This window comes from Jatropha curcas, chromosome 3 (genome assembly GCF_041381405.1).
Source record: "Jatropha curcas cultivar XTBG-Jc1 chromosome 3, XTBG_Jcur_1.0, whole genome shotgun sequence".
In the NCBI taxonomy this organism is placed as follows: domain Eukaryota; kingdom Viridiplantae; phylum Streptophyta; class Magnoliopsida; order Malpighiales; family Euphorbiaceae; genus Jatropha; species Jatropha curcas.
The window spans coordinates 27,689,908-27,706,500 of record NC_143153.1 but is presented as its reverse complement, the minus strand read 5'-3'; the positions used below and the strand labels follow the sequence as shown (position 1 = coordinate 27,706,500).

The 16,593-nt window shown below is 24.4% G+C and overlaps 1 protein-coding gene across 1 annotated transcript; it reads right to left on the bottom strand.

The window, feature by feature from the left end:
• Nucleotides 1-14,462: 14,462 nt before the first annotated feature.
• LOC105641726 (uncharacterized) lies at nt 14,463-15,696 on the bottom strand. Its single transcript, XM_012226326.3, has one exon. It carries the CDS (start codon nt 15,669-15,671, stop codon nt 14,559-14,561), a length of 1,113 nt encoding a protein of 370 aa, XP_012081716.1. The 5' UTR covers nt 15,672-15,696; the 3' UTR covers nt 14,463-14,558.
• Between the last annotated feature and the right edge of the window lie 897 nt (nt 15,697-16,593).

The following is a 16,593-nucleotide window of genomic DNA, read 5'->3' as shown; positions in this document are numbered from 1 at the left end:
GATAGAAGGAGTATATATTAAGTGGGTTATAGGTATTTCGATTTTTGTATTAGTATACGGGTTATTTAATTAAATTGGTTGAATTTTTTTACTCATTTATTATCCATTTAATTAAATGGATTGCACCTATTATATTCGTGTCACTCCTTTAATTTTTATATCGTGTTCATATTAATCTTAATTGTGGCGCGTGTTAAATAAATTCTACAATACTCTAAAACGTGAATCCATTTTGAAACCCTACTTAATCTACATTGAATTTATGACAAGAAGCATTTGGGACAAGAAATAAAAGGCCTTTTTCCATTATAACAGGCCCAAGATTGGTTTTCCTCTGGGAGCTTCTTCAGACCTCTTTAGTATTTTTTTTTTTTTTTTTTTTCCAATTTCTTACTCCCCATTTCTTTTAAGAAAAATGTGCAATCATAGTGTTTGCTTCACATGTCATTCCTTTTTCTTTTTTAATATTTAATTGATTCTTACTTGATTTTTCTGCTTGTGAAAATTCACCAACCTAACATTATATTATATATACTAAAATGAAAGTTAAAATCACCGTTCGTAGAAGAGTGAATTGGCAATTATAACCCTCTTTTTAAGCTGATTCAGCTGTAAATGTAGGTCCCACAAATATTAAGTGAGTTGGCAGCTTTTTTTTTATTTTTACACATGTATTACAAAGGCAGTTGCAAAAGAGTATAGAATTTATATGTTTTTTTAGTTTTTTTTCGGTAACAGTAAATTAATAATTTATACAAAAAAAATATAGTTATTAAAATTAAAATATACCAAGACTTCCTTTACAATTATCTACCAAAATATGTACCGGTTAATTGTTGTTCCGTATAAATGTATATTTATAATCAATACCTTTGTCCAAATTTCTACATCATTTGACTTTTTTTCCATTTTTAATTAAAATTTAAGTACGATTAATTTAACTTATAATACATGTACTTATGATTTTAATAAAATTATATGCTAAGGCATGAAGTTAAATTAAGCAACGTCAGGCATAAAAACGAGAGGGGCTGAAGAAAGAGTTTGACTTTTCCTATTCCTATGAGAATACGGCCTGTTGTGTATGATATTATGGAAAAATGTTATGGAAAAAAATTGCGTCCAATAGGATTTGAATAGAAATTTAGATGAATGATACAAAATCATATATTTACATTTCCAAATATTATTAATTTGAAAAAATAAAATAAATGATAAAATTAAGGATTTTTAATTATGTGTTTTAAAACTCACATTTAATTTTTTTTACTCATATATTTATACATAAAATATCTATCTTAATTTTTATGTATGAAAAATATAAAATTATTCACATATACTTATCATTCTTTTTATATATATAATGGAAAAAGCATTCAATTAATCTTAATAGAATTATAAAATTTAATCCATCACATTTAAGAATAAAGAGAGTCTTTACAATATAGAAAAGACATTTCAATTTATTTATTAAATTTTTATCTTCATTAAAAATAATTTTAATTAAAAAAATTCAATCATAGATCCGTATATAATAATGGTTTACTAATTTTTTAAAGACAAAGTTTTATCAACTCTATTTTAATTCTTTTTAATTTTTTTATTAAATTGATTTTCATCGTGTGTCCAATTTTTTGCAATTACTCTTTTATCATATATATCTTTTTTTTTTTTTTTTTTTTGCTTTTAAGGTTCGAATGATTAACTAATTTTATGAAAAGTCCTCTCCAATTTTAATTTTACAAATTGGAGAAAATAAATGTATAATACAATTTATATAGTCTATCGTTTAGACATTAAACCAACAAGTTATGTGAATATAAATTTTATTTATTTAGTTAGTTATTTCCATTCACCTGCTATTGTTAAATTTGATTCATCCTAAAAACATTTCAATTATTTATCATAACTTTAATTTTTTTAACTATTAATAAGTTAAATTATTTTTTCAATTAATTTTTTTAATTAAAAATAATTTGCCGCAGCATCGCGAGTCAATCCACTTGCATGTACTAAAACAAAAACCAGAATCATTATTCAAGAACAGTGTCTTTCCATTGAAACTATTCAGTTTTGTCCTATTTCCAATTTGCCATTTTTGTTTTTTCATGATGTTTTTGTCCGTGATCTTACCCACTCCACGTTAATTATCTTCGGTGTCTCTTTTTTTTTTCACTCGAAATTTCTCTAGCAAACTCCAATATTATTTGAATCACCATCATATACCTCTCTCCCCATCGAGTCAGTATCAAGTGTCTTTCCATTTACACCCAACACTGAAATAATTGAAAGATGGAAGGTACACATCGTGTCTCTGTCTTGTCTCCTTGGACTTGGACTCAACTCTTTTAGAAAGCCATCGCCCATTAATTTTTGACACCTCTCTCTTAGTCATTTCGACGGGTCATTTTGAACCAGAATCGAACCGAATTATACTGTATATAAATTAGAATCGGATCAGAATCGTTGTTTTTAAATTTTAAACCGAAATCGGTGGTTTAAGGGCTGGTTAAAGTTTATGTGAATGTTAAAATTTGAATCTGAACCCGCTCGAAATCGACAGTTATTTAGCGATTTCGGTCCGATTCGAACCAAAGTGGAAATGAAGGGGAATAATAGGATTACCTATATCACCCTTAATGAAATTTAAAATGTTCCAAAAAATACTCTTAATGATGGCCAATTAAAAAACTACAGTTTATTAACTGATTAGATATAATTTATTTTTTAACAAATATATATGATAATGAGACATTTGAAAACTTTTATATTTTATTTTTTGAATTTATTATTTATTTGATTTCATTTTGATTATAATTGAAACTATTTTATTTAGGAGGGAGATAAAAATAAAATTTTTTTTTATTAATGCTCTTTTTTTATGTTTGTATAATTTGATTAGATATATTTTTTAAAAATAAATTTTCAAATAGAATAAAATTTTAAATATAAAATTTTGAAATTATATTGCATATAAATATTTTGATATTTAATTTTTTTTTAGTTCTTTTTATGGAAAAAAAATAATATAATTTCACGATAAAGGAATGTACATGAAAATATTTAATTAATTTCTTTTTTACTTTCTTCCACTTTCTTTTTCTTGTAGACGATTATCTAAAATAAAAATAGTTACCAAATAGCTTTTTTCTTTATTGTAGAAAATAATATGTGATATTTTTTCTTTTATAATACTCTTAGAAATAATCAAATTATGACAATAAAGGTGAAAAAATTTTATACAATAATAAGATTAATAATTATTTAATTGATATAATAGTTTACGTGAAATTTGATATTTCTTTTAATCTTCTCTTGAATATTTTATATTTTATTTTTAAAATTTATTATTTATTTAATTTTATTTTGATTATAATTTAAAGTATTTTATTTAGGAGGGAGATAAAAATAGAAAAAATATAATATTTTTTATATTTGTATGATTTGATTGAATATATTTTTTAAAATAAATTTTCAAATAGAATAAACTTTTAAAATAAGTTTTTAAAATTATATTACATATAAATATTCTGTTATTTAATTTTTTTTACTTCTTTCTATGAAAAAATAATAAATGATAAAGTTGTGTACATGAGAATATTTAATCAATTTTTTTCTTTACTTTCTTTTTCTTATAGAGGATTATCTAAGATAAAAAATAGTTATCTAATATTTTTCTTTTTTATTATAGAAAAGAATATATGATATTTTTCTTTTATAATACTCTTAGAAATAATTGGATTATGGCAATAACGGTAACAAAATCTAATACAATAATAAGAATAATAAATATTTAATTGATGTAATAGTTTACATGAAATTTTATATATTTTTTTAATCTTCTCTTGAATATATTTGTGTGAAATATATATACACACGTTTAAACCATTTATCTCATATCGGATAATTAAGAATAGAGCGAGAAAAAGAATGATAAATAGTAAGTAGAAATAAATTATATAATATATTTTGTCAATTTTGCACTTAGTTGGAGTTATTCAATACGTTAAAAAATATTATTATTTGATTAATTAATTAAATATTATATTAATTAATGGTCTAAGATTTCTCCAAAAAAAAGAGAAATTATATCCTTTGCAATTTTAGGGATTTTTTCTAATTTTAAGGATATTAAAACGTTTGATTTAGGTTGGTTTTTAGTTTGCATAGATAAACTGAATTTTTTTTTAGTCGGTTTTTGTTTTTTGTGAAAGGCTTAAATTGATCAACCTAAATGTGCATGTAAAACCGATTGAACTAATTATATTTTGAACTATATTTAATTTGAGGCTGTTTTCATTTTGAAATTCACTTTAATTTAATTTAATTCGGTGTGATTTCAAATTAAGGTGATCGTGTATGTTCAACTATCTAAAATTAGTTTCAAAAGTTATCCCTGATTTTACTAAGTAAAATCACTTGATTAAAGACTGTAAAGTAAAATTTATTTACAATATCATATATAATAATTTTCTTATTTGGCCAAACGTGTAAAAAATTAAATTTTTTATAAATATTCATAAGCTATGAAATATTAACAATTTTATTTGAATCTTATTTGGTCTAAATGAATTCTATATAATTTAAATATAAATTTATAAATTTTTTATATTTAGTATAAGTGAAAATTCAGTTCAGATTTTTTTATTTATTTAGTATAAATTTTTTTATATTTATTTTTAAACTTAAAAGGTGTACAAATTATTAAAATCAATGATTTTAAATATAAAATACCTTTCCTTAAAAAAAAAATTACCTAAACTCAGTTAGATTTAACTTGATTCAAATATTTAGCTTATTTTTAATTATTTATGCACCTACAATAAAAAGATGAAGTTTTAACATTAAAAAGATATACACAATATAAGAGAGAAATTATAATCAATAGTTAACAATGTGTATGAAAATAAATAAATATAAACTACGAGTATTAAACGAGCAACAGAAACGTGCAATGCACGTCATAAAACAAACTAAAATATATAGTTAAATATTTAATTATATTTTTATTATAATTTACAAAAACATTCTATTTAGAAGATAATTAAAAAAGAAAAAAAGTAAATTTTATTATAATATTATTTTTTTCTTTATGTTTGTATAAGTTGATTGGATATATTTTTTAAAAAATAAATTTTCAAATAGAATATATATAATTAAACATTTCAAATTTTAAATTTTTACTTTTTACAATTTATTTTTCAATAAATTGAACATATGTGTCTGTGAGATAACAAACAGTGAAAAATTTTAATTTTAAAAATATATATAATATTTTATTATTATATCTATGTATCTATCTATAATATATAAAAATGAGAATGAGGGGGGAGAAAATAACGAAATTTCATATATTGTCTTTGTAAATTTTAAGATAATCTAAAATAACCTTAGTCATAGCCAATTAAAAAATTTTAACATAAAAATATATATAATATCTCTATAATTTGATTGGATGTTTTTTTAATTTTTTTAATATATACATATAGATAATTAACATTTGAAAATTTAAAATTTCACTATTATTATCTTATTATGTCTAATTATATTTTATTTCATTATATTATTATATAAATTATTAATAATATTTTAATAATTTTAATAATTTATTATTATTATTATTATTTTTTTTTTATTTACTATCATTGTAATTTATCTTTAACATTATTATTTTAAATGAATATGTGTAAATATGAAGTATTTCAAAATTTTTATTTTTTTGAATTTTTTAAAATAAATATATCTAAATAATTAAGATTTTAATTTATAAAATGGTATGGTTAAATTTCTTTAATTACAAATTGCACACTAATTTGGTTGGCCAAAAAATAAGATAAAAAATTATTATTTTTAAACATCTCGAATTTGATTAATTATATTGATATCTTATTAATTCAAATTCTGTTCTTTCAATTAAGGAATATGATTTTATTAATAAGTTTTTTAAATGATCTCATGATTTTGATTGGATAAAAAAATAAAAATTATTATTATTTATAAATATTAATTTGATTTATTATAATAGTTTCTTATTTTATTGTTAAAGTATATTTATTTACTAAAATAGATTATAGTAAAAATTATTGACAAAATACGTAAGTTAATTATAAAATATAAAATAAAAGTTATATGATGATTTTTATAATTCAATTTGGTAGTTAAATGAAAAAAATAAAAGTAACTAGCGTATAATAAAAACTATATGAATCAGTATGTTGAAGGGAATATAAATGAAATATTTCTTATTTAAATTGATATTTTAATGTCAAAAACAAATATATTAACTTTTTTAATGAGATATTACAGTTCAAGACATATATATATATATATATATATATATATATATATATATATATAAACCACTATATTTATTGTAATCTAAATAATAATTTATATTTTAATTCTATAAATAGAAAAGCTAAACTAGTGTAAAAATCAGCATATAATTACTAGCACAATCAACGTGCATCGCACATCATAAAAAGAACTAGTATATCTCTAAAAATCTCAATAGTATTTTACTATATGATATACTTTACTTAAAATTTTTTTTAAATGCCCTTTACTTTAAAAGTTCAAGATCTGCAAAGTAAAAAGGTAAAAAAAGAGAGAAACATTTAGTCTAAACTTATATTGTTTTTGAATTGTTTACTAAGTTTAAAATTATATTCTTTTGAAGCATTTTCCAAAATTTTCTTAAATTTATTTAATTAATAATATTTAAACAAAATAAAGCGATAATTTATTTGATTATTTTGTAAAATTAATTAATTTTATTATTTTGTGAGGATGAGCATTCTAAAATTTATTTAAAATAAAATTTATTAATATTTTTAAACTCATATTAATATTTTCAAAAGAAATATGTAACACTAGAACCAATTTTTCTTTTAAAAAAAACATATATCACCATAAACGGTGATCAGAACCGTCGTTTTATCGACACCACACCGGAATTAGACCGAAACTAATAGTTCAAAGTCCAATTTAAGTTCAATATTTTAAAAATTTTTAACCCGCCGTACTTTCTAATTTATGGGGTGCTATACAATCCCGGTACAATTTGTCAAGGTGTTAGAAAAATCTTCTTTGCTCTATCATTATGTAGCTATAGGTGGCCAACCCTAGTTAGAAAATCGAAATAAAATAAATTGACTCCTAAATTATAGTCAAATTTGCACAAGATTATCTTTGTTTTTAAAAACTAATTATGAGATTTTTAAATTATAATTTTATTAATATTTTGATCATTTCAAGAATTAGAATATTAATTTAAATAATAAATTAGAGATCTCATAGTTTGTTTAGCTAGAACTTAAGGACTAATTTTTTAGTCAATTGATAATCAAAAGATACCATTTTAGAGAAAATTACCAAAATGTTAACAGAACCATTTAAAATTAAAACACGATATTTTAAAAAAAAAAATTAAAACACCATGCAAATTTTTTCTTTAAAAAAAAAATTTAAAATTAGTTCATTGAACTGACTTTCAGTTGACTCTTAACTTTAGGGGTCAATCAAAGTTAGAATTATTTCATACGACAAATGGTCACCACACCAATAATTCAATTCAATTTACTTTATTTTCCTTCTATAAAAATAATCCTATTTTAACTTTTATACAAATTAGAAAAAAAAATAGTTAATATGATTTAATTTATCCTTTTCTAACGTATCATTGTATTAACATTAAATAATCCATATTGTTCTATTACAATTAAATTACTCATATAGCACTAAATTATTTTTAAAACTAATAAAAGAGAATAATTGTTTAATATAAGAATCAAGACAATTAAAATAATAATGTGTCTAATTAGTTATTTATTTATAGATCCAATTAATATTGATATAGTATTTCGTTGATAAAAATGTACATTAAATAGGAGAAAAATAGAACACTAGCGAATATTATTCTCTTCTAAAAAAAGAAATATGATTGTCGTAAAAAACAATTAAAAAAAACTATTTTTATAGAAGGGAGCCTAATTTTTTGTTTTCACACAGAGATGAGTTAGGTAGGTGGTGGCCTGTGATTTTATAATGATCTCAGAATTATACTTTAGATTTTAATATTTTTTTTAATATATATAGGAAATTCTAATATAGGTAAGACTTTCCATTTCTTCTCATTCTTATAAGTCACGACATAATATTAGCAAGCACACCAAAACGGAACTTAATGGTAAGTGTGCAACGATCCAGCAATAAATCTGAATTTAAATTTTCTCTTCCACCATATTCAAATAAAAAAAATATATATATATAATACTAGCAAGGGTTCCTTTCTAAAGATTCACTACAGTATTTGACCAACTTACAGATTCAGATCAATTTTATTGTGCCAATTGAAAGATATTTTGTAAATAAAATAGTAATTAATTTCTCTAAATTAATGATTAAGTCATTATCTGCTTTAATGTGCTTTAGAAAAAACCACTCCTTGTTTTCCACATGTCACATTTTAATTGATTGCGCCCACGGTTTAATATCTTCAAATGATGGAGACAACAATATATTATATGAATACTTCTAACAGCACTCCTTTAATTTCTTCTTTTTTTTTTTTTTAATTAATATACAATTGATCAGGGATAACATTGATATAATATCTTTAACTGTGCAATATCAAATTTCAAACTCCTAATTTCATAAGTAAAATTTATTTAAAAATACAATCTATTTTCACTTATCAAACTGTTATCCATAGAATGCTCCCTACATTAATATAACAACTATTATTTTATTTTTATTATTATTTTTTTTTTTTGTAAAGAATTGCATTGACTAAAAATATATGCCAATCAAATAAGCGAGGAGTGAGAAATTTCGAGTTTAAGTCCTGTCAACTATAAATGTTTTCACCAATTTTGCGAGTTCAAAAGAGAATTATCCCATGTTGTAGCTCAATATTATTTCAGTCCGCTGGACCTCCAAATAAATAAATAAATAAATAAATAATATGTGCCCAAAAAGTAATTGACTACAACACAATTCATACTCTCAAAAGAAATTATTTACTAAAAAAAAATCCCCAAGCTCTAGACATTGAGTGGCCAAAGATAGCTCAAGATTTGATAACATCATCGGCTGCCCCTAAATTTGTGTTGTTGTGGTCTAGTTGCTCGTTTTGCTGTCAAAGAATAAACAATTTATGGGCCCATCCATTAGAAAATTTGACAAGAGAATTGTACTAATTGATGTTGCTATGTTGGAGTTGGACCATCTTTTATAGTGGTCTAGTTAAATAAATGTTATTGGATTTTCTTTTTATTTATATAATCAAGTGCTTATTTGTTTAATTTATCTTCATTCATGATAATCACAAAAGCTTGTCAATAGTAAAAATAGTACTCATTTCATTTTTGTTGAATGTGATGCTAGACAAAGCTTATCCAAAGGAGAAGTCTAAAGGCATAAAATTTAAATTTTTATTTTTACTTTTAAAGTGCATCTTAACAATTTTATATTAAAAATTATTATAGTAAAAGCGTGACATTTCATGTTAGAATATTTTGAATTGTAGGATTCATGAGGCAAATGCCGGGTTGAAGGTTAAAGAACTAAAATAATTTGGTGTTTTATTCAACGTGAAATTATAACTCTCCCTTAAACCCTAAACCTGAAGTGTAATCCGGAGCCAATTAATATTTTTGGAACTTAAAATCCTCCTTCTGTAATTGATCAAGTCACACTAGGAGTCCACTTATGCAATAATTAGGATTCGGTTAATATTTTGAAACTTAAAATGCTCCTCCTGTTATTTTTTTGACTAATTATTCTTTGGAATACTTCTAAACCCTAGCCCTCTCTCTTTCTCTGGCTCTTTCTTTTTTGTGTTCTTCTAGATTTTGTTTATAAATCACAGACGATCATCTTTTTTGGTTGGCGGTAGTTTATTTTCATCCCTTTCTCATTTTATTTTATTTTGTTTATTTTTTTTTAATAATTTTTAAATATACGATCGTTTGGAACAAAATTTTGATTTAGTTTCTTAGATGATAGATCTTGAGTATTTTTGGTACCTTCTTAGTGGAGTTATTAGTTTCTCTCATTTCATGGGTTTGTTCCTCTATATTGAAGAGTTTTCGTGTGAATATTTTATTTCTCGGGCAATTCAAAAGACAGGATAGATTGTTGATTGCTTGTAGTTAGAGACTTCAGATCTTCAAATTTGGGTAAGTTTCTTTTACCAATGGAACCTAGTAGTGCGGTTGTTCCTCCATTAAAGTTTGATGTATTAAACTCTCCTGCAAGTGTCAGTTATAATAAATTTCCAGAAAAAACAATGTTCGAGACAATATTGTGAAATATTTCTTTTGTCATCCTATTTGAAAATGAATCGGTTTTTACTCGGAATATTAACTTCTTCTGCTAAGATCAAGAACATCTCCAAATAGAAAATTTCAATTTTCTATATTTGTATTTCATATTCCTATATGAATATTATGACGTATTTAACTTATATTCATTATTAATGAATCATTAAGTTTTGAAAAAAAAATCCTCCCCCTTGTAATTGAATCAGGTCTCCCTGATAGCCCATATGTACAATGGTATTGGACCGACTAACTTTGATACCATATTAGAATATTAAGGTGTACATATAGAGGGGTGTGATTAGTTGAAAGGTTAAAATCCACTGAAAAGAGATTTACACTTACTTGGACTTTAAGTAACCATTATTAAAAGGATAGGACCAACCTATTACATTTTTGGTTTTTGATTTGATTACAGGAAATAAGTTAAATTTATCCAAACACTGAACAAAGCTGATGAAACTGAGCTGTTCAGTTTGATTTTGTAAATAGTTCGATTTAAATTTGGTTTAAAAAAATATGATTTGGTTTCGGTTTTTGCTTTTTCTGGTTGAGTTCGTTTTATAACTGAAACTAACTGCACGCGCAACTAGTAGCTAGCAAGCCCCCAATAACTCTGAAACCCAATTTTATAATGTCTATTCATTTTGAGTGGTTGACACATATCCTTAGGTATTTATAAGGTTAACAGAGCTTAAAAAATTATTTAAAATTTGCTATTAAATCCCTAATTCAGGTCCAGCCTATCAATTAGTTAAATAACAATGTCATTTACTTTTCTCTTCCAAAATAAACCCAATCCATTTCACCCCCTGATAAATTTGAATTTGTTCCCCAGATAAATGTACCTTACTAAATAACCTTAGATAATTTTTTTTAGTACGGGGAAGAGGGGAGAGATGATTCGAGTGGATCTATTACCAAGTCGTACATGCACTTATTAATAGGCTATGCATAGGTGCGCAATAACCTTAGATAATTAATTAATCTTGGTTGATGCAAGAAGTTGATAATATACATGTAAATTTGCATTTCTAACTAAAGTAATTAATTTCTTTTAATTCTTGTAAAATAAAGTGTGCCTCTCGATTGGGCATGGAGGAAGTATAATTTATATTTAAAATACTCCACTACTGAATGATCTGAAAATAATTATTTTCACATCTAAAACATAAAAATCACACCCAAATAATATTCCAACTTGCCAAGTTACCAAAATACTCTTAGAAACAGGTTAAGCCAAGTTTATAGTCAATTAGCTTCGGAATGAATTACAACCTCCACATTGATATTTAAATCACAAAAATTATACCAAACTAGGCGGTCCTCCGTGTTTCGCACAACTCGATAATACTTGTATTTCTCATTTCACTTGTAAAATATATATGTTGAGTAAATTATAAGACTTCTTTTTTTTAAGAAAAAAAGTGTCTGGAATTATTATTATTATTATTATTATAAAGTCTTGTAGGTGATTTAAAATGATTTAAATGCTTAATTTCTATTTTTTTTAGCGATTTATCTAACCATGAGTGTATAATAATAAAAAATATATTAAAACATAATATATAATTAATTCATCATTGCATAAAATATATTTAAATTATTTTGAATTGGACATACTTAAATCTCTGTAGAAATAAAAAAAATTAAACTAAATTAATGAAAATAAAAAAACAAAACCAATTACACAACTCAAAAACAATGAAATGCCACAACGTTCTTCTTTCAACCGACAATAAACTGAAGAAATCAAACTAAAGAACTACGTTAAGCTTTCAATTATAGAAAGAAATTTAAAAAATTTATAAAAATACGAAAAATAGAATAGTGAACAAAGAAAGAATCTTGAACTTGTTGCTTATACATGATTATAAGTAAATATTTGAATTCTCAATCAGCAAAAAAACATATATATAATCTTTAAAAGCTTAAACCATTAATTTCACATCAACCAATTCTTTGAATTTTACATCAAAATTATAAAAACCATATATGTAGCATTTTTCATGACAAATTCAATGTAGTCATACAAACCATAAGTTGAATTTAAAGATCTCAAATGTTATTGATTTGAAAATATTCAATTTATGAGAAGGAAAACTAAACTTGTATCAATATAATTTATTTAAAAATTGAAAATCATAATCAAACAAATCAAAAGAGAGAAAAAGAGGAATAATATTACTCATTATCTTATCTTCTTGTTTTTAAACTGTATAAGATTATTCTCGAACGTTGATCGGTTAATTATCATGAGAAGGAAAATAAAATTTGTACCTAATAATTTACTCAAAAGATAAATATCATTACCAAACAAACCAAAAGAGAAAAAAAAGAAGAAGAAATAAAACTATTCACCATCTTCTCTTTTGGTTTTTCAAACTATATGAGATCAATCTTGAACTTGCTGAGAGATGAAAATTTTACCATCTCATTGGAAGAAATTCTCATGTGGATTAGGAAGGAGAATAATTTGGCAACAATAGAAATATAAGTTTTGTTTTAGTATTTTAATAACAATTTCAAATTGTAATGTTGATTATTAAATTTAGGTTGAAACATTTAAGGGAGGTAGGAAGGTGAAGAATTGAAATTTGAATTTGAATTTAAAATTTTTAGAAGGCTTCATTCTACATGGAATTAAAATTACATTAAAATTATGATTAGGCGATATTATATTAAGTTATGATTAGGCAATATTATATTCATGAAATTAAATTATGATTCTTTAAAGGGAAGTTACATTAAAAAGACAGTTTTAAATGAATTAAATTTTCATTCATTGAATGGACGTTAAATAGAGCCACAATTTTAGGAAGATGTATTTTTGAAAAACATGATTTTTTTTAATATTTTTTAAATTATTAAAATTTTAAAATACTATATTTCATTTATACTAAAAAAACAAATAGTATATTTAATTTGAATTTTAAAACTAATAACATATATATATAATGAAAATCTAAAAAATTAACTAAAATATTTAAATTTCTTACGTGCCATAATTGAATGAATTTAAAACTCATAAAAATGAAAAGAAATTTATTATTGAAAAGTAAATGATGGAAGAAAAAAAGTTGATAAAAAAAGAAAAAATGCTCAAAAATTTCTCAGAAAAAATAATGAAATGCTAAAATATTATGAGTCTCACTTTTTAAGAAGACATATGGAATCCATAATCTGCCTATTAAAAAATATATACTATAGTCTATGTTGTTTTTTATATATATACACTCCTCGAACCATAATTTTTATTCTAATTTAACATGCACATGAATTAAGAAAATTTAGTTAGTATAATTAAACTCTAATTTTTACTTTTATCATAAAAACTATAATTTTTACTTTGTTTTTTTCTAATATACCTTGATACTTGTATTCAATTAAAATTAAATTATCCATAATAAATTATTTTTAAAAGTAATTAAACATTTGATTAAAATAGAGTTTTCTTAAAAGATTAAAGGATGATATTTTAATTTTATTTATATCAAGATTTAATTAAATATAATGTTGTAGTATAACTATTGTATTTATTGACAAACAATCATATAAATAAGGCCTAAATAGTAAATTTCAAATATTATTTACTTCTAAGAGAGAAAACAAGAAAAATAATTCAGGTCGGGTCAAAAAAAGAAAATAGAACAAGAATTATGGGATTAATGAAGTATCTTTGAAGAAATAATATTAGAGAGAGACCTAAGAATAATGTCAATATAATTGTACTTGCAAACATACACTAATCTATTCATGTCTAGAGATAATCGAATAAGATTAGCATATGGCGCTTAATTAATATTTTAGTTTATGACCCAAGATTGATTGGTCTAGTTGTTGAAACGTACTAGATCCCATCATGGTGATTATAGGATCGAGTCGTGAAATCAGCATTTTGGGAAGGCTTTTAAACATAATAGTTCCTTAGCCCCATAGGGCTTAGTTTCTCATCTAATCTAAATAGGAGGTCAAAAAAGGAGAGAAAGAATTCAATTTAAAATTAGTATGCTAACCCAAAGTTTAGTATCTTCGTTGGTTTATTTTCTTGGAAAGAGCTAACCAAATAAGATAAACAAAAGAAACATAATATTTTATTAACCAAAATAACAAAATCAGATTAACATATGAATCATTCCAAGATGATTTAATTTGAAGGAAACAGAGATTAAACAAAGACTCACAAAATAAAAGACAAATATAAAATTGAAATTGAGAAAGGCTCAACAATAATATTCAATGGGAGAAATTATGATGCCAAGGTTTAGTAACATCATATAGCGTTCCTGTGTCATTTCCACCAGCAAAATGTTCATGCATCCCTGGGTCACCGGCTTCGATTCCAGTAGTTGGAGAAGGCATCCCTAGTCCCATACCGTTTCCACCACTATAATTATCAATGTTACCCTGATAAGGTTGCAACCCTAACCCAAACGAGTGTCCACTTGTAGAGTTGATATTGCCATGAATAGATAGTTGTCCCATCTCAAAATGATTTCCACCACCACTCATATTGATATTACTCAAGGGGAGACCCAGGCTGAAAGTATTACCAGTGGACCCAGTAGGAAACCCCGTATCACCACCATTGTGGGTGATATTATAGCCATAGGGGTGGTGGTTCATCATATCATTCTTAGCACCACTACTACTAGCAAGATTATCATTGTTATTGCTAATAATATTAAGATACCATTGATCCGATATCATAGTATTTCCAGAATTACTATTCCTGATATCTCCAACCCCACCACCATCACCACCAGCATTAGCACCAGTAGTAGCGGTTAATTGGTGGCCCATTTCTTGCACAGTAGGGTCCTCATTAGGAGATGGAAGAGGAGGAAGAAAAGAGGTTGCAGGTGGAAGAGGAGGAACTTGTTGGAAATAATCAACTCTTTTTCTTAAATCTTTCATTTTCTCTCCTAATAACCAAATCAAAACATGCAACTCATTAGACTCAAAATCATCAGCTCCATTACCTTTATGAAGTTTATCCATCAGATAACTCATCTCAATCTCTAAATTCTTTCTTTGGTTCTTCCTTAATTGTTCTTGCACTTTGACCGCTCTTTCTTTTAGGTAGCTTTCCTGATTCATCATCTTTTTGGTCCGTTCAATTTCCGGTATGTTTTGATACCTCATCAGTAGTTGTTCCACCAATGGTCGTGATGGCCAAAACATTGGTTCAGTCTCATCTGGACTGTAGATGATAGCAAATGCACTAACATCACATAAGGTTGTTAGTTCACTCACTTTCTTCAATAATCCTGTTCTCCTTTTTTTGAGACTTGCTTTTCTTGCTGCATCATTCACTATCCAAACTAGCTTAACCTTCTTTCTTGTCATTTTTGCTTTTGCTTGCTATAGCTAGCAAGTCGTTCTCTTTTGCTCTACACTCAACTAGATTGAGGAATATATAGCAAGAAGGTGTGATATATATGGAAATAATTATACATAAAAGGGATAATGCTTTTCTATATATGGTAAGATATTTCATTATTATCTAATGATACTATTCTAACAATTTAGGGTGGATCAATATGAAATATGCCACTAATTATTGGGTAAATTTGTGAATTTGAATTTATATTTGTATATGCATATATAATATAAAAAATAAAAAGTGATCCTCAAGGCTAAAGCCAAAACTAATACTCCCTCCGTCCCATTTTGTTTGTATGGTTTGATAAAATACGCATATTAAAATTTTAGTCAATAAAAATTATGTTCACCTTTTTTATCATTAACTTATTAAGATATTAATAAAAGTCATTCATTTAATGAACAATTATAAATGTTATTATGAGAAAAATAATTGTTTAAATATACAAATTTAGAAACTTTGCAAACATTTTGGAACATCGCAAAAAGGAATAACAAGCAAATAAAATGGTATGGAGGGAGTATGAAAAGATTTATTGTTGCTTATATCTTTAGATTTTATTTTCATATCTAATTCTGAGTTATTATTGTCAACCTTATGGTGATTTTATCTATGATAATATTACACACCTTTCAACACTAATATAGATAATATTTGGATTATTTATCTTTTATTTGCAAAATATCAACTTGATATGTAGTTAGCATAATTTTTTGGAATACTAATTTTCACAAATTTTAACTTTTTAATGAGTATTTAATTGATCTAATTTTGCAAGTTGAAGTGGTCAATAAAATAATTTGAAAATTGAAGTGTTTAGTAGGTGTAATTTATAAGTTGAAGTCTTTGACGGTCAAAGTAAAAGTTGAGGATGCAACAAGATTA

What these genes read in the sequence shown, in the direction of transcription:
- LOC105641726 (XM_012226326.3), bottom strand. Translation starts at nt 15,671, where the DNA reads ATGACAAGAAAGAAGGTTAAGCTAGTTTGGATAGTGAATGATGCAGCA.